This window comes from Lemur catta, chromosome 1 (assembly GCF_020740605.2).
Source record: "Lemur catta isolate mLemCat1 chromosome 1, mLemCat1.pri, whole genome shotgun sequence".
NCBI lineage: Eukaryota > Metazoa > Chordata > Mammalia > Primates > Lemuridae > Lemur > Lemur catta.
In genome coordinates this window covers 167,638,955-167,664,538 of record NC_059128.1, presented here as the reverse complement: position 1 = coordinate 167,664,538, position 25,584 = coordinate 167,638,955, and the positions used below count along the sequence as shown (strand labels likewise).

The following is a 25,584-nucleotide window of genomic DNA, read 5'->3' as shown; positions in this document are numbered from 1 at the left end:
GCAAAGGCCTTCCTGTGGGGGCATATATTAATGGTGGGGAGTCAAATTAAGGGACTGCCTTCAGCAAGGTGGACCCATAGTGCCCAGGGCTATCAGGCACATGCCCTGTAAACACCCCGGAGACCTGCGGCCAAGCCCTGCCGCTGTTGGCCGGGCAGGCCAGGCCCAGCTAAAAATAGACGGTTCTCAGGTCCAGCTCCCTGACAGCAGCAGGCAGCTCCCTGTGCCCCGGCCTGCTCCTCTTCCCCTCCTCCCTTCCCCGCAGGGCAGGAGCTAGGCTTCTAGAAGGAGCAGAGATTTTAAGATTTTCATTTCAGGCTAAAGAGGAGTGTTAGCTTGATGCCCAGAGGGCATGTTTCAAGTTCTGGAGGGGCCATCACTGAGGAGAGCTCCAGACCCCAACACCCCACCCAGCTCACTCTTACAGAGAGGGCTGTCAACCTCCAAGACCCGCCTGGGGAATAAAAGAGGCCAAGGCCAAAGCTCGGCTAATTTCTGCACACTTTGCAATTCAATCTGGAGCCCCCTGCTGTCTTTCCCTTTCCAAAACCAACGCTCAGTGTTGACAGCACGGGGCAATTTCTGCATTTGCCAGTGGCTTCTTGGAGGAGGTCTGCTTCGAGTCCTCTCGGGAACCCCCGGAAATCGTGGGGATGAGGCAGCGCTCAGCCAGTGGGAGCAGTCCTGGAACTCAGGACCAGAGCTTCAAGTGCACGGGGCGGGAGTGCAAGTGCGGGGAAGGAGGCTCTGGAACAGGCCGCGTCTGCCCACTGCGGCCTCGGTGCAGGTCAGGGCTTAGCCCCGGGGATTTCCTTTCAAAGGTGACTTAGAGCCGCTTCATTAGGGTAGCGCCCTCTCGGGCGGGCCCTAATGGCATGTTTGGCAGAGTCAGCGAAACGCTGCGCGCGGCGGCTCCGGCGGCGGGGGAGCGCCCTCTCCCGCGCCCTCGCCCTCTCCCGCGCCGGGCAGCCGCGCGCACGGGGCCATTTGCAACGCAAGCAGCCTAGCGAGCGGCCGCAGCGCCCCAGTCGGGAGGGAGGCGGCACCATGGAGCTGAAGAAGGACATCAACGCCGTGTCTATCGACATGCTGCTGATCGTGCACTCGGAGAAGCGGCGCGCCGCACAGGGCACGCACTCAGATCTGCAGGCGGACCCGGGCGCGCTGCTGCAGCGCTGCGGAGGTAACGCGTGCCCGGCCTATGTCCTGGGGCCCCGGGCACCTCGGCCTCCTTGCCCTCTCGCCCTAGGGCCCGCCCGCCGGGGGGCGCCCCACGCGACCCCGGGCGAGGTCAGCGAGCCTGACCCTCTTCCCCGGGGCTGCTTTCGCCTCCGCGCCGTGGCACTGGCGTCCCGTGGCAACGCGCAGTCTCGTGGCAACGCGCAGCCTGGTCATTGCCCCAGATTGACTCCCCGTGCAGGCCCGTGGGTGCTTCCGTCACCCCCGGGGAGCCTGTTTCCTCCCAGCCACTCCCTGAAGGGCACAGATCAGGGTTGGAAGATGCCCTGAAGGAAGGGGGCCAGAGCCTCTGGCCCCACTCACAGGTGGTGGAGGCCTGCCCCCAGCCCCCGCAACACACTGCAGGGCACGGGGACCCAGGGAAATCTGTGTGCTGAGTCGGACTTTGAGAAGAGGCGCTCCCTTATTGGCCTTGTACAATTTCCAGCCTCAGTTTTCCCTCTCTTGAGCCTCTCTCTCAGCTTCCTACAGATAGAAGGCATGAAAGGGGTAGAAGGAACACAGGCTTGGGTTCGGTGAGGTTTAAAATCTGCTCTCCCCACTTGAATGTATGCATCAGTTTTACTTGTCCTGCAGACTTTCTGGGGGAGAGTAGATTGGCAAATACAGTGACTGTTTATAGAGTGACTGTGGAAAGCAGGACCCAGGCCTCCGTGTTCTCCAGACAAGATGACAGGGCACAATGTGAACAGAGTCTAGATGGATAATAGTGCAGGTTAAATAAGCCCCTGAGAAGTCTGGGAACCTCAGGTCCTGGGTCCAGAGCCCTTTTGGAGGCTGGTGTGAGGGTGCACTAGGCTGGCTGTGCGCCAGTTCTTAGGTTCAATGCTTGATAGCCTATGTGGCAAAATGACTTTTGCCTCCCACACCCCCTTCAGCTCTTGAGCTTCTTTGTGTTCCTGCTGCTACTCTGCCCCTGGCTCTTCTGTCCCCAGAGCCCCTGTGCACACTGAACATCCACCTTCCACCTGCCTTGCTAAAGCAATGGTGCCATGGATGGCCTTGCCACCAACAGCCGCAGAGGCTGCAGCTGCCTCCAAAGCACCAGGGGACCTCTTGGGGAGGTAGGCAGGGAAAAGGAATAGATTCCGGAGGGCTATGTTGACAGGTGCTCCAGTCTCAGAAGGGATTTGGGGGCCAGGAATTGTTCAGGTTAATGGTTCTTTAGTTCTCAGCTCTGATCCTGGGAGAAGGGGAAATGGCCCACCCATGGCGTGTGTCATTAGAAAATCAGCAGGGGTCATCAGCTTCTCAATAGAAAGGAGATTCCCCCAGTGTGTGATGAGGCCCAGTTCTAGCTCAGCCCGTGAGTCCTCACCTCCTAGTCCCTCCTGATCACATCCCTCCTAAAGGCTCTGACACTAGAAAGGGCAAAGAATGCAGAGAAGCCCAGGAAATGCTGAGCGGTGGGACTGCCCCGAGAGCACAAACCCCCCATATCCAGACCAACTCACTTCAACTCACCACCATGACTCAGGGGGAAAAAAGACCCCTACTTGCTAGGCCCTTTCTTCTGGTATTTTCTCTACATATTTTCCCAGTGGAAGTTTCCCACAGATGCCATAAATGACAGTGGAGAGACCTGTGCCACTTATTCACAATCAGACAGCTCTGCATCAGAGCAGAGGGGAAGCGAATTGCCTCCAATGCCTGCTGGGTGGTGACGGTATCCAGGAGACTCCAGGCTAACAGAGCTTGCAGGCCACTCCTCCAGACACAGCCTAAGGGAGGAAAATGCTGAACAATATGAACTTGTTCCAAGGCCCCCCTTTGGTGCAAAGATCCAAAACAAGCCCACACCCACTTTCAGGTGTCTCCTCCTGTCTCCTCTGCACTTCAGGTCCTTCACTGGGGAGCAGATCTTCCTTGGCTCTGCAAAGAAAGACCTGCACTCCATGTCACAAAACATCAAAGCTCAGTTATAGTCACAATGCAGAGGACAGAGTGAAGCTGTAACTAGGTGGCTCTTGCTGCTGGTGGAGTCAGAGGGACAAGAAGGCGAGAAGAATATGGACAGGCTGGGCCACCAGGGATTGGGCTGCAAGGCTAGCAGATGCTATCTCCCATTTCCTCTAGGGCCCTAGCATCCTCCCAGCCATTTCCTTAGAGCAGTTCTTCTCAGAATCGTGCCTGGAAGCCCTCAGTTCCAGATAAGAGAGGAGAGTGCATATATTCCTGTGACAGGGAAGGAAGTAGCCCACATCTGCCTGCAGCTAGTCTGAAGGGGCTTTAAAGTCTTAGGTTTCATCCCAAAAGTCTATGTGACTTGTGTATTGTACTGCATGAGTGTGTCACTGAGCGTTCCAAGTGGTAAACCACAGGTATTGACTGTGGAGGACTCTGCAGAAAAGAGAGGAGTGAGGGTCTCTGTGTGGTTGAAAGGGCTGAAACTCGAGGCTCATATCCCAGGAACTGTGCCATGAACAGCACCACAGAGCTGATCTGGTGAGGAAACCCCTGCGGCCACTGAGGAGCACTAGATACTCTTTCTGCGCCAGGAACTCAATTTTATTGCAGCAGCTCCTGCTGCCAGAATGTATGCCATTTCTGTGCCAGGAACTCGACCTTGCGGCTACCACTTACAGCCACCGCCAGAGTGAGAGCTTCCCTTCCCTTCCCTTCACTTCCCGTTGCATCACCAGCTCCCAAGTCAGAGTGGGACACAGGTGCCTCTGATTGGCTATGGCCGGGCCGTGCGTGTCCATGATGGAGCTGCAAGGGAGGCTGGGAGAGCAGGCATCTGTGGCTTTCCATTCCCAGGGGGATAGGCAGACTTTGCCCACCCCACCCCACATCAGCACTCTAGAAGTGGGAGACTCGCCATATACAGAAATAGGCAGGCAAAGTGGATAGCAAGTGTCTTCTAAAATAGTGCTTTCGTGTTTGTATGGTGGAGATGTGGAAGTGGAAAATCTGCGTCTGTATTACAGAAATTCTCCTGGGATGATCCTTATAACCAACCCCACCACCCTCGAAAACTGTTTTGGCAATTTTTTAATATTTTGAATATTGAGGGCTGTATTCTTTCCCCATGTGCTTCTCAGTCCTGGGCAGCGTCCCCCAGATCCCAAGAGAGCCAAGTGCCACCTGCCCTACGTTAGCCCGGATAAGTTTGCCATTGTCGACCACGCACTTGCCCTGGGCCTCCCACCTCAGAGAACCTTGTTATTTCACAGGATTCCAGGGCGTCGGAAATGGAGTCCGAAGATGGCAGAAATTAGAAGGAAACAACCTTCACGGTAAATTCGCTTTTTCTTTTCTTTTCAATCTCTTGAATTCAATACATTGAATAATCACTGGAAGGACTGGGTTTCACTCATTTGAAGACTGGCCCGAGACATATAGAAATGAGGTTTCTGCTAGACATCTAGCCACTGAGCAGAAAGTGGCTGCTCCTGACCCAGCCAGGCCTCTGGGGCCACTGTGACTATAGCAAGGTTTTCCTGGCATCAGGTCTGTCACTCTCCTGGAGGCTGTAGCTGGAGAGTGATGCCATGAACTTGAGCACCCGCTTGTTTGCTGGGTGAGCCATAGGGGAGGACTTGACATCACTTGGGATGGTGAGGTTGAACGAGCTCCCACAGGAGGCAGGGCTGCTCGTGTCGTGCAAGCCATCCATCTTTTGGAAATGTTTCCCAACAGAGGGGACAGTGGTCTTCCTTGGGACGGATTTACTTGAGGCCTGGGGACATGTCACTCAAGGGTTTTGTAGCTCCCTACTGGCCCAGAATTCAATAAGACGTCAGCTTCCCAGCCTCTTCTCTCTGGTGCCAAGTGTCTGTCACCCCTGCAGGCCCAGGATCTCTCTGGGAATGCTAAGGATGAACCAACTGTGATGGCCCTTACTCTGTGTCTTTCAGAGATTCATTAGCCCAGCCTCTAGGGACAAACATCTGTGACAATGCACAGTAGGTGCGTGAGAATTCTAATAAGAATCAGACCTCCACTCCCAGGCCCCAGCAGGGAGCTCCCACAAACCCCAGCTATGAGAGCCCTGGGATCAGATGACTGGCTCTTCAAATGCCAGTCTGAAGGAAACACCCCCCATGACCCTCCACAAATGGGGAAACAGAGCTGCCAATGAGTAAGACTGAACAGCTATGTTCTGCTATCCTTCTGACTGTAACAAAGGAAGGATAAAGTTCTAAAATTAAATTCATTCGGTCATTCCCTTAACAAATGTCTATAGCACTTACTTTGTGCCAGACACAGTTCTAAATGTTGGGGATGAAACAGTAGAATAAGAGAGCCAAGAACCCTGACTTTTAGAGGCTACATTAAAATGACTGGAACTGTAATATTCACTGCAATATTCACCGTAATATTCACCATCCTGGAGGTGAAGAACTTTCTTGTGCCTCCTCCCCTGCTAATGGTAGGGGTCATCCTTGAGACATGCCTGCCCCGCACCCTGCCAGGAGAGCCCTCTGTGTCCTGCCTGCTGGTGTATGTGGGTGCAATGGCCTCCTTAACCCTGCTGGTGGGGCCATCAGGTGGTAGACATGCCAACTTTAGCTCTACTGAGGTAGATGCCAAAGCTGACAAAACTATGCTGTGGGCTAGTGAGAACTGCCATGAGAATTAGACCTCCAGAGGCCTGTCAGCCACGAAAGTGGTCGGTCGTACAGGGCATGCATGCTTGGCCCGTGTGTGAGCAGGAACAAAGAGACACAGCATCCTTGTTTACTGCAGCCTGGCTTGTCTGACACTCACCTTAGGGCTTCTCGGGAATGTTATTCCATCAGGAGAGGATTGAAATGTACTTAATTCATCCTATTTTACCATCTTCCAGGCTTCTGATTTGAGGGAGGGTTAGCTTAAAAATACACACAACACAGAGTGACACAGTGGCGATTACAAGACTCTTGTAAAAGACATGAAGTGAGTCTTAGGACAATGTGACAGCCAATAGAGAACAATTAAAGTAGTTCTTACAAAACCATCATGAGAACTGAGAGCTTCACATAAATGCAGGGCTGGAGAGAGGCTCTACAGAGGCCCTGAGTCCAGGAAGGACAATGCTTCCACCACTCCACCAATATGTGGAAAGTAAAATTTCATTTATTTTTCAAATGGCACATTTTCATGCATGCAGAATTTAAAATTGTAGCTTCTTTCTTTGTTTTCTGTTGTTGAGATTCTGGATACAGGCATTGAAGCTGACCTTTTCTCATACCTGCCTTGTTAGTGCCCAAGGCACACAGCCCTGGTAACCAGCAGGTCGCCCAACCCTGGTAACTGGATGCTTTCATCTGAGAAGGACGCAGCTGATGGCATGTGCTGGTGGAGTGTGCACAAACGAGGCTGAACATGGGGCTGATCCAAAAGGGCACATTTCCCCCCTCTTGCTGCCCTGTGCACTCCTTGGGTTAGGGCGTTGGCAGGGTGGGGGGAGCCTGGAGCGTTCCAAACTTCTCGAAGCAACAGGTGTTTGGGCTGAGCCAACCACCCCACTCCCCTCCCCAGCCACATAGCTTGCCCAGCAACGGGCTTCCCCTGCTGTGATTGGCTGCTTTCCTTGATCCTGGCCAAAGTCTGCCTAGCAGCACAGGGACTGACGCCCCATAGCTACATGGAAACCAATTGTGCAGCCCTGACTATAAATACCCAGCAGCAGCTATGCCAGCCAATCACCCTCCTGGAGGATTCCCTTCCCAGATCCTGTTTCCTCCCTTGGTCAGCCGAGATGCTACCAGCTGTGCCTGCAGGAGGTGGCCTCCCTGTCCTCACCTGAGTCTGGCCTAGGGCTCCAACCCAGCATGCCACATCACCCAGTGTTGGCGCATTTAGTGGACCTGGCCCTTGGCCAACTAACAGGGGCCTCAGGGACCTGGCTGGGCATGTTCATAGGAGAAGGCTGGAGCAGACAGGCTTTTCCACAGGAAGACCCTGACAGGTGGATCACAAGTCCTGACCAACTCGGTCCCCCACCACCCACCCACCTTGCCTGGCTTCTGCTTGGGCCCAGGCATGGGAAGCACTGAGTGGTCCATCTGGTTGGGTACACAGGGAAAGTCACATGAATGGAACCTGTTCAGGCCAGCACCCAAAAGCATGCTTATTCCCGGACCAAGGCACTGGTCCCAGTGATCACTCTCAGTGACAAGTCCACCACAGGCCAGTGGGAAGCCAGAGGGAGAAGATGGCAGGCGAGGGTGGTCATGGTGGGGAGCCTCTGGTGCCACAATCCTGCACCGTGCCCCTCCCCTTCCCCTCTGAAGCAGAGGTCCAAGGGCAGCCTTAGTAAGACCAGGCCACAGCCTTAGCTGTAGAGAGGGGACAGAGGAAAGGTCATGCTTCTTGTAGGAGGGGCAGGTAAGCCTGTGAGTTCCCCCTTCACGGCCTATGGCATGAATGAACCATCTCTCCACAGCAGCCTGACCCCACTAGGCTCTGAGGACAGCTCTCTGTCCCAGGGACAGAAATATCCCTAGTGTGTGGAGAGAACTTGCATATAGTGGGTGCCCTGTAAATGTTTATGAAGCCAAACCAACCTTCATATCATCCCAGCTCCTAGGCTGGAGCAGAAGACAGGCTGTCCCTATTTTTCTCCAAGGGAGGCAGGAGTCATAAGACTTAGGGCCAAATCCTAGGTCAGAACCTCCCAGCCTCTACCACAGAGAGGTATGAAGATCAGTGAGGCATCCATGTATGGCAAAGTGCTTTGGGAACTGCCTGGTGACACCAAAGTTGGGAATTATGGCTACACAGACCATGGAAGACTTCAGCAGCCTGCTCTAGAAGAAAACCAGTGTGTGCTGGCACCTGCTGAGAGCATGAGGGGTGTGTGCAATGGGCTCCCAGGCATTTGCCTCCATGTTCAGGTGTGTAATTGTGCCGGTTCACAGGTGTGCACGCCATGATGGTGTACACGTGTTTAGGCCTGTGGATGTGCTCAGCCCCTGCAGCACGCCTTTCTTGCAGATACACACAGCTCCCTGCTGTGCCCAAGGAAAATTCCACCGTGGTCCCAGTGGTCACTGCAAGCTTCTCTGTCTCCCTTAAACAGGAAACCTGGCGGAGAAGCAGCACCTTCAGCAACCCCAGGTCATCACTTCCTATGACAACCAAGGTAAGTGACTCGCAGTTAGTCATGATCTCTCCTGCAGCTGTGTGCCCCGATCTGCCACCCCAGCCAGAAACAGCCTGGGGTGTGGAGCTCAGGCTGCAGGGAGCAGGGTCCTCTCCGCCCCATGGATGCAGGAGCACCCTTTTCCTTTCCCTGCATCCTACAGGAAGCAATGAGAGGCTGCAGCGTCAGAGTCTACCCCTACCATGGGATCAAGAAATAAAGTCCTTGGGCCACAGAGCTCACTGCTGTCATCATCATCACCATCACTGTCATCGCTATAGCTAACGTTTATTGACTGCTAAGCCATTTACACGTGTATTCTTATGTAAATTAGGCAATCCTATTGGATAGGAACTCTTACTGTCCTCATTTTACAGACGAGTAAATTGAGGCTTGGAAAGGCTGTCATGTGTCCAAGATCACATGGCCAGCAAGAGTCAGAGCCAGGCAGTCTGACCCGCCTCAGCCCCAGCAAGGCCTCAGCTGTTACCCTTCACATGGCTCTGCTCCCGCAGCTCCCTGGAAGCCGGCCTCCCCCGCTGGCTCATGACATCCAAGCCCTCCCTTGTCGTGAGTCACAGCAGTTCTTTGGCCTCTCCTCCTGAGACTGACTCTTCCCAGGCCTTCTACCCAGTGCGAGTTTGCTGCAGCAAGGCGGAGTGAGAGGGCCCTTCCCTGGGAATCTTTGCTTTTCTTTTCGGGGACAGGCTCTGGGGTGTCGGGGAGGGCAGGTGAGGACACCACTGGCTCTGCAGTTGACTGGATCTGAGAACTTGATGGGACAGGGACAGGAGGGCTCCACAGCCACGGCTGCAGGTGAGGCCAGGTTAGACTCCCGGCCTTGGTTAACTGCTCTGCATAAAGGGGCTGGTGTCTGAGAGCTCTCACAGCCTCAGCCCCAAGTTCACCGTGGTTGTTCTTAGTGCTGATGTCCTAACCTGTGAGGAGCTGTCTGGTCACATTTGGGGGCAGTGGACTCCCCCCACCCCATGAAGCAGCAGGATTCTGGAAGCCCTGGGGGATCAGAGCCTCTCAGGGAACGGCTCTCTGAAACCCAGGCTGGCCCAGCATCTGCACAGAAAGGCATTGGTAGGTAGTGACGAAGGGCCCACCAGCTCAGGTGGCCAGCGTGAGGGAGCTGTCTCTCCGTGAGTCCAGGTCAGCATCCTTTTAGGCCAGAATTCCTGGGAATACGGCTCCAGGACAGGCCTTAGAGCTCACTCTGTGGACCCACCAAGACCTGCCACCTCCCTGAGCACCACAAGGACAAGCCCAGGCCCTTGTTGCTTGTCTGAAATGGACCTAACTGAACACGGCACCACAAAACAAGATCCTGCTGTGCGAATAGATTAGCAACCACTTATCTCAGTGAGCAAACAGAGAAAGGCCCCTGTCCTCATGCAGCTGGCATCCCAGTGAGGGAGGACAGACAACCCTAACAAGTACAGTGAGTCAGATAAAACCGAGAAGGAAATAAAGCAGGAAGGCCGATAGGGGTGTGTGCGTGGGTGTGGGGGTTGGAGGGGTGCGCAGGGTTGCGTATTAGTTTCCTACAGCTGCTATAGCAAATTTCCACAAATCTGGTGGCTTAAAACAATACAAATTTATTCTCTTTGGGGCCAGAAGCCCAAAATCAGTTCTGGCTCCCACGTTCAGGCCTGGCTCCCATGTTCAGGTGTGCAACTGAGCTCGTTGCCAGGCGTGCAAGCTGTGAGCGTGTGCACATGTGTAGGCCTGTGGCGCTCTGTCCATGTCCTAGAGAGCTGGGCAGTTCCTGTCACCATCTAGCACGCTCGCTTCTGGGATGTCACAACTCACCACTTCTTGACTGCTGCATCCTGCGCAGAGCACAACACGTCTCTGTTGAACACTTTGCCAGGGTCTGTTTAAGGGTGTTTTTAAAATTACAAATGCCTTAGCTAAGGTTTTCCTGACTCTCGGCCACTGTGAGAAAAAATTCCAAGGCAAAAAAACTATGTTGTAAATGTAGCAACGTATTGTTGAAAAAGTTAACACCTTAAGCCAATGATGACAAATATCTCTCATGAATGCCACAGCCTCCATGCACACATACACCCATGTGCATGAGCACACTCACACAGTTACTCACACACACACACCTGACGGTCTTTGTTAACTGATCACTTCAGGCAGCCACTTCCAATCAGTCAGAGTTAATGAACAACGTGGAACCTGTTTGCCATCCTGCATTAGGTGTTCTGAGCAAATTGGTCCTTTAGATAAATCCTAATTGGAACCTGAAGAAATCTGGAGAGAAGATGCCAGGTAGGAGAAATTTACTGACGGAGCAAACGGCAGACCCAGCACAGCACGCACGCAGACCTGGCTGTGCTTGCCCGTGTGCGTCTCCATTTCCGAGAGGGCAGGGAAAGGAAGGGGAGCCAGCAGGATCTAGAGAAAGGGCCTAGGAGCCACTTCTTAGAGTCAGCAGAAAACAATCGCTAACACACTTTTACTGAGATGACCAAAGCTGCAGCTTCAGAAATGTTATTTAGTTGACAACTGGTAGTGCTGGGGAGGGGCGCATGAGAGAGGCCAGCCAGGTGACCTGGAGTCCCAAGAAGGGCCTCCTTTAGGTTTGGTTGTGACGGTTAATGGTCAAGATTGGTGGAATGGTATCTGATTGTATTTATGGTTTAGATCTGACTATGAATTTTGCTCCAAATGGTGTTCCACTCTCTTTAAGTAGAGATTGGTCAAATTAACATTTTTTCTTAAATTAAGAGTTTTGTTTGATACAAGAGTGTCATAGTCAGCAAACTCTCTCCACTTCATGCCCTCAGGAAGCATGAAGCTATATTGTGAATGTTGCTCGCCTGGAGACAATGTGCCCAGCCCAGGCCCAGATCCTGGGGCCCGCAAAGCCACCCAGATGTACCCTTACACAACTACAAGTGAGAGCAGGAGTCACAGTCCCCCACACATCTGGGCAGCTGAGAGCTTTGCTGGTTGCCTTGAGGGAACGAACGCTAAGCAGCAGCACAGCTTTGGGGGAAAGACAGGAAGTGGGATTCAGGAAAATATTGGACACCAGCCCCTGTCCGAGGGGAAAGAGGAATTGCAGAGAGGAGAAAGGGGATTAGGGATGGTGATGGATGGAGATTCCAGGCCAGGGCCATGTTCTGAAAGTGAGACTACCTCAGCAACCCAGCCCTGGAAGGGCTTTAACAACGTTTTGTTTTTCAGCTTGATCATTCTTTGACAAAGAGACATGGCTGAATTAGGAGTGGTTGGAAGTACCTGGACGTTACGAGAAGTTTGGGGAAGAGGTTTGTGATTGAACCCTATTCCAACAAGCTGTTCACTTTTGCAGCTTCTCTAAGTTTATGGAGATTGTTCCAGTCCAGCATTTTCCAAATTGTGTTTGACAAAATAGTACTAGGTTGAATAGAGTTCTTTGCTGCAGACCTTCTCAGAGCATTGTGTATTGTGACATACAAGATGGGAGAGAAGGGGCATGTTTCTCAATTCATTCTTCACAAGGCATCTTGTAGCCAAGTGCTGCTTGGCACCCACCTTGAAAAACACCTCAGAGTGTTTTTCAGGTGGAGAAAGTGAAAAGGCAAAGGAGAGCAGGCCCATGCCTGCGCACCACAGGAAGACACAGGAAGCATTTGCTGCTGCATGGCAATAGCACCCGATCCTACGACCAGAACTGAATTAGGCCTTGAACGCTGAAATGCCTACTGTCTTATTATAGACTCACAAGGCTGATTTTCTCTGACAGTGAATGTGCTAGGAACACTTCAAAGTGAATGTTAATGCCTTCAAAGCAATGCCTTGAGAGACCACATTGTATCTTTTAAAATTGTTTAAGAATTACCTTCTTTGGCACCCAGAGCAAGTTTATGAGCTACATAAGAAAGTCAGCATTATTATTCTATGAAAAATAATTGCAACACATTTAGCAGGCAGAGGGTTAGTAAATGGAGCTCTTACAAAATCAATAAGGAAAAAATAATAAATTGATAGGAAAATAGCCAATTCATGACATAAGAATTTAAATATAAATAAATATATGCGAAGAACACTACACTAAAAATTAAAGAAATTCAAAACAACAAGGTATCATTATTTATTGACAAAAATTTAAAAGATTGATCAAATCAAACATCAGTGAGTGTATCACTGGTTTACGTTACAAACCACCACAAAATTCAGTGACTTTAAACAATAAGCATTTACAAGCTCACAAGTCTGCAGGTTGGCCAGACATTCTTCTCATCTGAGCCATGACCAGCGGATCTGGGATCTTGGCTGGGCTGGCTTCTGTGCTTGCTGTCAGCTGGTGGGTTGGCTGGACACCAGCTGGTCTAGGACGGCCTCACATGAGAGGCTCTGCTCTGCTCCATGGGGTCTCTCATCCACAGCCTGGCTGATGCACATGGCGGGCATGTCTGGGATGCCCAAAACAAGAGTGGAAGCTGCAAAGTCTCTTGAGGCTAGGCTCAAAACTTGTACATCACTCTGCCACATGCTAATTGACCAAACCAAGTCCTAAGGCCAGCCCAAATTCAAGGGGTGGAATGAAAGAGCTATCATTGGAAAAAGTACAAAGTATTGTGGCCAATTTTTTGATCAGCCACAGCAAGAATGAGCAAAATGGGCATTCTCTTTCACTGTGGGTAGGATCATAAACTGATTAAATCATTAATGGGAAAAGATTGCCAATATCTAACAAAAGCCTTAAATATCTCCATATTCTTTGATCCATATTTAAGAATTTATTCAAAGAAACTAAGTTGCAAAGTGCATAAACATGCATATATCAGAATGCAGATGGCATCATTGTGTTAGCAAAACATTGGGGAAAAGCTAAATATCCAACAAAAGGGAATTCCTTATCCGAACTGTAAACCATCTATAAAATAGAAGTACTATGCAGCCATTTAAAATGATGACATGTGGCTATATTCATTTTTAAGTAAAGACTTAAATGAAGAAAGCAGGTTACAAAAAGCATGTTACTATAATCCTGCTTTGAAATTTTAAATGTAGAAATGAAATCTTAAAAGAATTTTTACTTTCTACTTTATATTCTTCTGTACCATCCAAGTTTTTGTTTTGTTTTAATTCTGCTTAGGGTTTTTTGTGTGGTTGCTATTTTTGTTTTTATTTTTATTTTATTTAAATTAACATACAGTACAATTGAATTTTCATGGTGTATAGTTCTAACACATGGATAGACTCATGTAACCACCACCATATCAGGATATAGAGCAGTTTTATTACTCCCCCAAAATTCTTTTGTGTGTACTCTAAACCTCCCTTTACTCCTCAGAGTTCCTTTGTATTGTTTAGAACTATTCCTTGATATGGATGTACCACAGGTTGTTTATCCATTCACTCGCTGAAAGACTTTTAGGTTATTTCTGATTTGGGGTGACAATGAATAGAACTACCATATAAACATTTGTGTTCGGGTTTTTGTGTGAACATAAGTTTTCGTTTCTCTGGGATAAATGCCCAAGGGTACAATTTTTAGGCTGTATGGTAAGTACATGTTTTGTTTTATAAGAAACTGCCAAACTATTTTGCAGAGTGGCTGTTCTTTTTTACAATCCCAACAGCAATGTATCAGATCCAGTCTCTCTGAATCCTTGTTAGCATATGGTATTATCACCATTTTTAAATTACAGTCGTCCATTTGTATAGGGAGGGATGGGTTCCAGGACTACCCGTGTATAACCAAATCTGCGCATACTCAAGTCCATCCACCCTGCCCTGCATAAACGAGAAGTTGACCCTCTATGTATGTGGATTTTTGCATCCCACAAACACTGTACTTTCTATCTGCCTTTGGTTGAAAGGAAGCCACATGTAATGGACCCGTGTAGTTCAAACCCGTGTTATTCAAGGGTCGACTGTATATTATTGGTTTTCTGATAGATGTGATGTCTCACTGTGGTTTTAATTTGTATTTTCCTAGTGGCTGATGATGCTGAACATCTTTTCATGTGCTTATTTTCCATCTGTAATCTCTTTTATGGTAAAATATCTGTTCTTTGGCCCTTTTTTGAATTGGATTGCCTTTGCACTTTTGCAAAAAATCATTTTGCCATATTTGTGTGGGCCTATTCTTGACTCTCTATTCTGTTCCACTCATCTATGTATCTATCCTTTTGCCAATATCACACTGTTGTTATTATAGTAGCTTTGTTAATACATCTTAAAATCAGATAGTGGGAGTCCTCTATTTTTTTTCAAAACTGGTTTGGTTATTCCAGTTCCTTTACATCCAAATTTTAAAATAACCTTGTCTATCTCTAAAAATTCCTCCAAGGCACTTGATTGAAGTTGCGTTAAATCTATAGATCAATTTGGAGAGAATTACCAACTTGAGAATATTGAATCTTCCCATTCATAAATATGATATGTCTCCCTATTTAAGTCCTCTCTAATTTGTTTAATCATATTCTGTAGTTTTCAGCATACAATTCTGCACATGTTTGCTTGGGTTTGTTACTGTTATTTTATTTTGTTTTCTGTTTTTAGAGACAGGGTCTCACTCTATTGCCCAGGTTGGAGTAGAGTGCAGTGGCCTGATCATAGATCACTATAACCTTGAACTCCTCGGCTCAAGAGATTCTCCCACCTTAGCCTCCCAAGTAGCTGGGACTATAGGTGTACATCACCATGCCTGGCTAATTTTTTTATTTTTTTTTTATAGAGACAGGGTCTCACTGTTGCCCAGGCTGGTCTCAAACTCCTCGCCTAAGTGATCCTCCCACCTTGACCTCCCAAAGTGCTGGGATTACAGGCATGAGCCACTACTGGGTTTTGTTTATTTTCAATTTATACCTAAGTATTTCAAATTTTGGAGCTATGGGAAATGTTTATTTATAAATTGAATTTTCAATTGCTAATTGCCATTATAGAGAAGTACAATTGATTTTGTGTGATAATCTTGTATGCTGTGACCATATGAAACTCACTTATGAGTTCTAGAGACTTTTTCTTATAGATTACTTGGAATTTCCTACGTAGACAGACTTATTTCTTCCTTTTCAATGTGTATGACTTTTATTTCTTTTTCTTGTCTTATTGCACTGGGTAGGGCTTCTAGTATAATGTTATTAGGAGCAGTGAAAGTGGACATACATGACTTGTTCCCAATGGTATGTAGTTATCATACCATCTTCCACCATTAAATATACTGTTAGCTGTATGATTTTTGTAGATACCCTTTTTCAGATTGAGAAAGTTCCATTCCTAGTTTGTTGAGATGTTTTATCATGAATGGATATTAAATTTTGTCAAATGCTTCTTCTACATCAGTATATATCACCCTGTGATTTTTCTTCTTTGGCCTGTTAATATGGTGAATTACATTCATTGATTTTCAAATATTGAACCAGCTCTGCATTCCCAAAGTAAACCACCCATGATTGTGGTATATTATTCTTTCATTATATTGTTGGATTTAATTTTATCATATTTTATTGAAGATATTTATGTTTATGTTCATAAAGGATATTGGTCTGTGGTGTTCTTTTCTTATCTTGTCTTTATCTGGTTTTGGTGTCAGATTAATTCTAGCCTCATAAAATGAGTTGTTAAGTGTTCACTCCTGTTTTCTGAATGATCTTGTGGAGAATTGATGTTATTTTTTAATGTCTGTTAGAATTTACCACTGAAACCATCTGGGCATGGCTTTCTTTTTTAAAAGGGTTTTAAACTGTAATACAAGTTTAATTTTAAAAATAGATATGGGAATATTTAGATTATCTACTTCTTGCATGAGTTTGTATGGTAGTTTGTGACTTTCAAGGAATTGGTCCATTTCATGTAAATTATAGAATTTATGTACATGGAGTTTTTTGTATCCTCTTATCATTTCAGTATATGTGAGGGTCTCTAATGATGGCTTTCATTTCATTCCCGATATCGGTGTCTTGACTCCCAGTTTGTGTCTTGCCTCTTTTTTTCTTGATCATTTTAGCTAGAGGTTTATCAATTTTACTGATCTTTTAAAAGAACCAGCTTTTGGTTTCATTCATTATTCTCTATTGTTATTGATTTATTCTATTATCTTTATCATTTCCTGTCTTCTGCTTGCCTTGGATTTCATTTGCTACATTATTTTTCTACTTTTATAAATTAGAAGTTTAGATTATTCATTTGAGACCTTCTTCTTTTCTGATATAAGAATTTAATGCTACCAGCCTGAGCAACATGGTGAGACCTTATCTCTAAAAAAAAAATAAGAAAAATTAGCCAGGTGTGGTGACACGTACCTGTAGTCCCAGCTACTTGGAAGGCTGAGGCAGGAGAATCACTTGAGCCCAAGAGTTCGAGTTTGAGGCTACAGTGAGCTATGATTGTGCCACTGCACTTCAACCTGTGTGACAGAATGAGACTTCGTTTCTAAGCACTGCTTTGGCTTCATCTCACACATTTTGATATGTGATATTTTCATTTTTGTTGAGTTCAAAATATTTTCTAATCTTCCTTGAGACTTCCTTTTTGGTCCATGGATTATTTGGAAGTGTGTTACTTAATTTTTAAGTGTTTGGATATTTTCCAGTTACTTTCTGGGTTTTTTACTTCTGGTTTAGTTCCATTAAAGTCAGAGAACAGCTTTGTACAATTTCAGTTCTCTTCAACTTTTTAAGGTTTATTTTATCATCAAGGAAGGTTATAGCCCATCTTGGTGAATATTCTTGAATATTCACTTGGATGTGGATTCTTCTGGTATTGGATGGAGTATTCTATAAACATCAAGAAAATCCTGTTAGTTGATGGTGTTGTTCAATTCTTCTATATATTTGCTGATTTTCTTCCTATTAGTTTTCTCAGTTACTGAGAGAATAGAGCTGAAATCTCCAACTATAACTGTAGATTTGTCCATTCCTCCTTTCAGTTCTATCAGTTCTTGTTTTATGTATTTCAAAACTTTGTTGTTAGATGTATACATATTTAAAATTGTTATGCCTTCTTGGTGAATCAACTCTTTTACCGTTATATATTTAATAATATTCTTCTATGCCTGAAATCTTCCTTACTCTGAAGTCTAGTTTGTCTGATATTAATATAGGAACTCCAGCTTTCTGAGTTTTTTTTAAACAACCTATATCACAGTAGTTAAATTTGGATCCTTGGAAACAGAATATAATTTAATCTTATTTGTTTATCCTTTCCTACAATCTCTATTTTTAATTAGTGTGTTTAGACCACTTATACTTTATGTAATTATTGATACATTTGGATTTAGGTATCCTACTTTATTATTTGCTTTCTGTTTGTTTCTTTGTTTCCCCTCTCCTGCCTTCTTTGCTATTTCTGTATTTTTCAGAATTACATTTACATTTATTTATTAAGTTTTTTACTATATCATTTTATATAGATCCATTTCTTTTATATGTACTTGATTTCTCATAATCTAATTATAATTAATATTTAATCTCAAGTAGAATGAGGAAATTTTATCTCCATATAGGTATGCTTACTCTCCCACTTTATGTTATAGTTATCATATATTTTACATCTACATATTGAAAACCCATCAATGTTATAATCATTGCTTTCAATCATCATTCGTATTTTAAAGAACTTAAGAGGAGAACAGACTAATATATTTACCTAGATACTTATCATTTCTATTCCTCTTCCAACTTTTCCTTTGATACCATTTCTGTTCCATCTGAAGAACTTCCATTAACATTTCTTTTGGATCAAGTCTGTCAGTAACATATTCTTTTGGCTTTACTTTATCTAAGAATGTCCTTATTTGTACCCTTAGTCTTGAGTGATATTTTTAGTGGATGCATAATTCTGTGTTGATAGTTTATTTCTTTCAACATTTTGAAAATACTGTTCCACATCCTTGTAACCTGGTTTCTGATGACAAATCTGCAGCATTCTGTATGTAATGCATCACTTTTCACTGACTACTCTCAGGATATTTTCCTTTGTCTTCAAGACTTTGATCATAATGTATCTGGACTTAGATTTCCTTGTGTTTATCCCGTTTGGGGTTTCCTGAGTTTCTTGAATCTGTAAGTTTATATCTTCACCAAATTTCAAAAGTTTTCATCATCCCTCAAATATTTGTTCTGCACCACATTATTTCTCCTCTCATTTTGACACTTCAATGACATGAACGTTAAACTACAGATCCCTTAGGTACTGTTCATGCTTTCTGTTGTTCAAACTGGATAAAGTAATTTTTTTTTAAGAGAAATGAGGTCTTACTCTGTCACCCAGGATGAAGTGCAATGGCAAAATCATAGCTAACTGTAAGTTCAAACTCATGCTGATTACTCCTCAAGCAATCCTGCTGCCTCAGCCTCCCAAGTAGCTAGCACTTCAGGCCATGTACCACCACACCTGGCTAATTTTTAAAAACATTTTTGTAGAGACAGGGTGTCCTGTGTTGCCCAGGCTGGTTTCAAACTCCTGGCCTCAAGCAATCCTCCCACCTTGGCCTCCCAGAGTGCTGAGATTACAAGCATGAGCCACCACACCCAGCCAAATAATGTCTATTGTTCTGTCTTTAAGTTCTCTGACTCTTTACTCTGTATCTCCATTCTTCTGTTGAGCATATATATCAGAGAATTTTTAAAACTATATTTTTCAGTCTAAAATTTCATTTTTTTCTTTTTTATATCTTCTATTTTTTTTTTTGCTGATATTTTATATCTTTTCATTTATTTCAAAATTGTTTGCCCTCACTTTTTGGAGCATGGTTATCGTGGCTGTTTTAAAGTCTTTGTCTGATAATTCCAAAATCTGTGTCATCGTGGAGTTGGTATCTGTTGATTATCTTTTCCTTCTCAAATTGAGATTTTCCTAGGTCTTCCTGTGCTGAATAATTTTGAATTGTAGCCTTTGCAATGCTATACAGATCTGCCCTGCATGTGCACCACCCAGTGGCCACTCTGGGACCTGGGCATTGGTCTACCCCATAGTTGAGTTCTCAAAGATAGTGGTATGATGTTTAGGATAAGATCCATGCATGCACAGCTCAGCAGGGACTGCGGGAGTTCATCCACAACCTTATGGAATTGCTATCTCAAGCTCCCTCCTCTTCAGTTCCCATTTCCTCGTCCTCTGGCCAAAAAGCTCAAGATTTAGTTTCCTCACCCTGCCATCATTTCTCAAAACTGTGTCTGCATCTGGGGCCAATCAGCAGAACACAGAGGGAAAAAAAATGAGTATTTGCCCTTATACTCTCAGTGTTATAGGTTCTCTGGTAGGAGAAAAGAGTTATCCTTCCCCCAAAGTCTTAGGCGCCTGCCTGGCCACCAACATCATTGCTGCCACTGTTATCAACAGAACTGTTTGGGTGCTAAGTTGGGAAATAACAGAAAAAGAAGGAAAAAAACAACAAAAGATTTCTTCTTCTCTTTCTGTCTCTTAGGGGAGTTCCCTTTTTCACTCCTCAGGTCAGAATGAGAGTGTTTATCTTGAATGCTTTTTCTCTGTATCTATTGTGCAATTCTGGGTTGGAAAATGCCTTTTATACTGTCTAGGTAATACCAGAAGGGGAAGAAGAATGGAAAATTTACTGCCAATTTGGTAATGTTTTAAATTCTTCATTGCGAGTCAGCCTTCTATCATTTACGTTGTAGAGTCTGAAATAGTTGTCCCGTACATTCTCTCCAGGGTTTATAGTTGCATTGAGTGGGACAGACAGGGTGGTCAAGTGTGCTTACTCAATCTTGCCTGGATCTAGAAACTATCTGCTTGGTTTGTTGTTGTTTTGGTTTTTTTTAAAAAAAAAAACAAAGAATTCTTTATATATAAAAATGACAGTTCTCAAACCAATTGTATTTTGTTGTTCAATTATTGGTCATGAGACATTCACCCTTTTCTGGCAGCGACTAGCTGAGAATATTACCTTCTTTTCCTTTGCAGGGACACAGCTAACTGTAGAGGTCCACCCTCGAGATGCCATGCCCCAGCTGCTCAAGAAGTTCTCCTTGGCTAAACGTATGTATGTACAGGGCTGCTTGTGGTGGAGGGCTGGCAGGGAGGATTAAGGGCAGCTGGGTGGACCAGACTCCAGCCCAGGAATCTTCTGAAGGAAAGAGAAGCAAGATGTGGGCCTACAAATGGGGAAAAGACAGAGACATAACAGCTTTATCCTGGAAGACTTTCTTCTCCACACCCAGCTATCACTGGTTTTGTGCCTCTCTGGTATTAGGCATGGGTAACACCAGGCATTTAGCTGAAGATGCATTTCATGACAAGAGTGTTTTTGCTCTTGTTTGTAGATGTCATTTGTTCACTGCCTAAAAAGTGGCATGCACAGTACTAAGTATTTTACATTTATTAACTTTTTAACCCTCTGACGTATGCCAATATTATCCCCACTTTTCAAGTCAACAAAATAAGTCTCAGAGAAGTAAAATAACTGCCCAAGTCACCCAGCTAGGAAGTAGGTCAGGACTCACTCAGGTCCAGCTCTGAAACCTGTGATCTTAACCACCATATTTGGCTGCCCTCAGTGTAGTACATGGAATCCCAGGCCCAGGACCATGATGTCTCCTGTGCTCCCTTCTCAGCCCTCTCCCTGCATCTGTCCATCTCATGGCTAAACAGAGGGCTCAGAAGGAATGCAGGCCAAGGACCAGAGGCTGTAGAACAGTGGAGGTTCAAGTCTTCTTCATGTCCCCTCAGTGAGCCAAAATCCTCCAAGCCTGTCTAGTCCTGTAGTCTGCAGCAGTCAGGATCTCAGGGGGGAAGTCCAGCAGAGAGAGGGCAGGCTTGGGGGTTGACTGTCTGGGTTCAGGTATTTCAGCTGTGTGATCTTGGGCAAGTGGCTTAACCCTTCTTTGGGGCTCAGTTTTCTCATCTGTAAAGGAAGAAAATATGTAAACCTCCTTCATAGGATTTTTGTGAGGTTAAATAAGAAAGTAAATATAAAGCCCAGTCCAGGCATAACAAGTACACAATAAATGCTAGTTACCATTTTGAACCCCCATCATTCTAAATATTAATAGGTGGAAGCCAGGCACAGTAGAAAAAGTTCCTTTCTTTTTGCCCATGGAGTCTAATAACTATTGGCTACTATTCTGCTTTAACAGTCCTGAATTTATAGAATTCGGTTGCCCTTTAATCCTCCAAAGGAATAATTTAATAATTACCTGGCCAGGTGCAGTGGCTCATGCCTATAAGCACTCTAGGAGGCCAAGGTGGGAGGATCACTCAAGGCCAAAAGTTCAAGACCAGCCTGAGCAAGACAGAGACCCTGTCTCTACAAACAATAAAAAATTATCCAGACATGGTGGCACGCACCTATAGTCCCAGCTACTTGGGAGCCTGAGGTGTAAGGATCACTTGAGCCCAGGAATTTGAGGTTGCTGTGAGCTATGATGAGACCACGGCACTCTAACCCAGGTGACAAAATGAGACCCTGTCTCAAAAAATAATAATAATAATAATTACCTGACCTTTCTGGGTTTCAAACACCATACAAATTGCTTTCCCCTGCCCTTATTTTTGTTTTTGTCCATGGTCAGTTCTTGTTCTGGGGTTATACGGCAGTGAATGCTTACTGCTTTCGGCATTGCCAGCTGTGTTCCAAGATGGCAGGAGAATCCAGAGGAGGGCACGTTCCAGGAGGACCCACTGAATAATCCAAAGTGTTGGGGTCAGAGCAACTTCTAACTCTGTTGGTAGACTGCAGCTCCCTTTCTTGTCATCCGCTGCCTGGTTCCCAGTCTCCCCTCTGCCACACCAGGAAGTTCATGGCAATTCCAGCAGCAGTTCAGTGGTGGGTGGGATGGGGCAAGGAGGCTATAAAAACAAAAGTGAAGAGAAAGGGTCAGAAGCATGGACCACCACACAGAGAATCATCAGTGCTTGTACTTCTGTTTCTTCTGAAGTATCTCTACCTCTGACCTTTGGGATATTGTAGGTTTACAAGGTGATAAAAATGGAAACACAAGACCCCGGCAGCCTGGAGGGAAAGATGCCCATGGTAAGTTCCAGAGCCTTCTCCAAGGCCATTCTCGAGACCAGATTGATTTAGCCTTATGGGCCAATCTCCAATCAATTGACAATGACTTCCTGGGGCATTGTGCTGAGAGTCTGGGGCCACCTCTGAGTTCAGGGGCAGAAGAGTGTCAGGACTGATCAACAGTATGTGCCAGGGGTGGAAAAGGTAAAAGCTCATACGCCAGATGTCATCCCAAAGCTGAAGCATAAACCCCGGCACTAAAAAGGCAATCCATTAAGGGGAATATATTAAAAACAGAACTCCAAATTAAGTTAACTTTAAATGGAATGCCAAATGTCTTTAAGGCAGGAGGTGTGTGAGTAAGCAGAGTGACACGGGAGAAGAAACACTGAGTGGAGTGACAGATGACCTGGGTTGGAATCCAGCTTTTGCCCCTCATTTACCTTCCCTCAGCCTCAGTTTCCCCCTCAGTATAGACTAGATGGCATGCCAGGTTCAGTGCAGTTCAGCACTTCTTCCCATTGTTTTGCTTTAAAATTATTTAGTTAATGTCATTGGTATTTTAAACATATTTATGCAAAATAATATTTGGATCTTATATAATCTGCTCAGAAGATAGATTTAATGAGGCATAAATCATTATGGGTATTTTTAAAGTTCAGATATTGTAAAATGGAACCAAGAAAGGGGAAAACTAGTAATAGGTTTCTCAGTCCCATGTTGGAAATGCCGTCCTTCTGAATGGGGGTGGGGAGACCTCATTTGCAGAGCTATGCTGAGTGGAAACTTGTTAAAGGTCTGAGTCCACTTCAGCCCGGGTGGCTACTGGCCCTGGTCAGCATCGGTCTTGAGTCTTTTTTCCTCCCTGTGTCTTTGTCCCAGCAACCTGACTCAAGGCCCCGTCTCTGGGTGGGAAGCTTCCTGTGAGAGAAATTGGCCATAGATGAGTGACCCTGGGCCCAGCCTCCCTCGGTGCCTGTCACCAGGACACCGCCACACAGCAGGGATGTTCCAGTCTCCCATGGCAAGGGAGGAAGCCTGTCTGGGTGACAAACACAGCCTTCCCGGTGGCACCCAGCTGGCCCGGCCCTGCAGTGCTCTCCTCCCACACCTGGGCTGCTCTGTGGCACTGTACCCCAGCTCCAGACCCCCCTCCTTGAGCTTGTCAGGGGCTAGCAGCACTGCCTGCACACTGCCCACAGAGCACCCGTCCCTGGGGAAAATAACAGGATCTTCAGAAAACTAAATGGTAGGGAGAAACAGATTCCATCATCGATATGTCCGGGATTGCCGGTTCCCCGAGGTCCAGCCAGTTTCTTTACTGCTGACTTCCCAAGGTCTGCAAAGAGGTTTTTGTTCCCTGCAGACCTCCACGAGGACGATGGCAGTTGCCATAATTCCCAGACTAATCCGGCCAGGGAACCCTTCCAGGAAATATAGGTCTTGGGCCCAGTGTTTCAGGCTGTGAGAATTGTGTTAAAGGTCGGACAGTCGCAGCTCCTCAAAGAGGCAGCGTGGCCTGGGCCAGGCAGCCCTCCTCAAGGGGTCTCAGCTGCTGACCGAGCCTCCCTGTGTTTCCAGCCTACCCCTGGGATCGGTCCAGCCTGAAATCCATGCCCCTGGACCTGCGGCAGTTTGAGAAACTGGACACCTATGCCTCACAGGTAGGAGAGCTGGCCCCCCTGGCCATGGGCCCCCCAAGGTGGCTTAGAGTTCCCCACCCCAAGACAGCAGAGCCTCTGCTCTCTCCTTCTGAACATATCCTGGGTCACCAGGACAGATGGACCAGGAGTGCCTTTTCACAGCATGTGGATAGAGAGCAGAAGGCTCCAGGCAGCAAGCCCCTGCCCAGGACCAGAGGCCACTCCCTCCCCCACCCCACCCACGGTTCTGGTGTTCCCACCCCAGGCTGCACACCTGGAGCTCCCCCTGGCAGGTGCTCTGGCCAGCCTGCCCCTGCCCCCTTGGGCACTGCTGCTGCTGAGACTTGCAGCCCCCAGCCCACGGAGGAAGGGAGGGAGAGGGAGGGGAGGACCGTGAATGCAGATGGTCGGAGCCACAGTGACCACACTCACCTCTGGAGGGTGTAAGCTGGCAGCCTCCCATGCCTCTGGGCCTGGGCGTGCCAGGGGTGGGGTGCGAGGGCAGCCAAAGAGCTGGACACTAGGGAGACATGGGGTCCTGGGGGCCAGGCAGGAGCTCAGCTCAGAGTCTGATCAGCGGGCCAAGGCACTGGACCCTTTTCTGAAGTAAGAGTGAGCCCTCCTAGGACAGTAAGCAGTCTTAGAAAAACAACCCTGTGGCTGGCACATAGTAGGTGCTCAGGAACCTTGCTGAGATGATGAGTGAATAGATAGGTGCATGGCTCAAGAAAGTCAGGCTAGAGGCAGGGACGTCAGTCAGGGGCATCCAGCTGCCCTGGCAGAAGACATGACCTGGATTAAGCAGGGACAGAGGACAGGGAGGAGTGGAAAGGCCAACTCTGGGCTGGAGGCAGAGGGGAAGGACCCCGTCACCAGTGTGCGTGGAGTGGGGAGTGCGTGGAGAGGCTCCCAGATGGCTGGGTTAAGTCATGTGGGGAGGCCAGGGAGTGCCTCACCATGAGGAGCAGGTTTTAGGGGACGACAAGTGTGTTTAGGGTATGAGGAGCTCTAGTATCTGTGGCATATCCAGGGGAAATGCCCACCTGGCAGCTGCATATTCGAGCTTGGAGAGGTCTGGGTGGGAAATACTGAGTGGGAGTCACCAGATTCCATGAAGAGCTGAGACCATAGGGTGGGCATCGTATTGGGGAAGGCGATGGGAGCCCATTGGGCCTGGAGCCACCAAAGAGGCTGGGGCAAGGTGAGGACAGGTCCTGGAAGGCTGGGAGTTAGGGGTGCTCCATGGAGCAGGCGTGGGCACCAGCAAGAGCTGTGCGGTCTGGTCGAGTGAGATCTGTTCAGACTCCTTCCTGCTACTTCAGCGTTGCAGGGCCTCTTGCCTCTGAAGGGCCAGCTCAGAGGAGGCGGGAAGGTCAGGCAGACTCGTGTGGGCAAGCAGGAGGGAGGAGTAGGGAGTGCAGAGGAGCCCCACAGCGCCTGCAGGAGGGGCAGCTGGAGTGAGCAGGGCTGAGGAGGAGACAGAGCAAAGGAGGGGAGGAGGGCAGGACACGGGAGAGGCAGGAGCCCTGCACCAAAGCCGCTGCACATGCGGCTGAAGCAGGAAGGAGGACGAGGGCTCATTAGCGAGGCTGCCGAGAGTGAGGGAGTGCAGTGGGGTCCAGAGTCTGCAAAGAGCAGGGCACTTTGTAAAGGCCACCAGAAGGGCTGGGACAGGCTGCCAGCCAGACTCAGTGTGCGGTGCC

The 25,584-nt window shown here is 47.2% G+C and overlaps 1 protein-coding gene across 5 annotated transcripts in view; it reads left to right on the top strand.

Moving 5' to 3' along the window:
• Positions 1-995: 995 nt before the first annotated feature.
• The window catches only part of KY (kyphoscoliosis peptidase), a 43,444-nt gene continuing 18,855 nt past the window's right edge, over positions 996-25,584 (top strand). For 2 of the 5 annotated variants that reach the window (XM_045539096.1, XM_045539105.1), the window contains exons 1-6: positions 1,048-1,183; positions 4,416-4,478; positions 8,249-8,311; positions 20,192-20,266; positions 22,197-22,259; positions 23,820-23,902. In XM_045539096.1, coding sequence (XP_045395052.1) covers positions 1,048-1,183; positions 4,416-4,478; positions 8,249-8,311; positions 20,192-20,266; positions 22,197-22,259; positions 23,820-23,902 — 483 coding nt within the window. Of the gene's footprint in view, positions 1,184-4,415; positions 4,479-8,248; positions 8,312-20,191; positions 20,282-22,196; positions 22,260-23,819; positions 23,903-25,584 lie in introns of all 5 variants that reach the window. The other 3 variants (XM_045539097.1, XM_045539100.1, XM_045539106.1) reach the window with 3 other exon arrangements.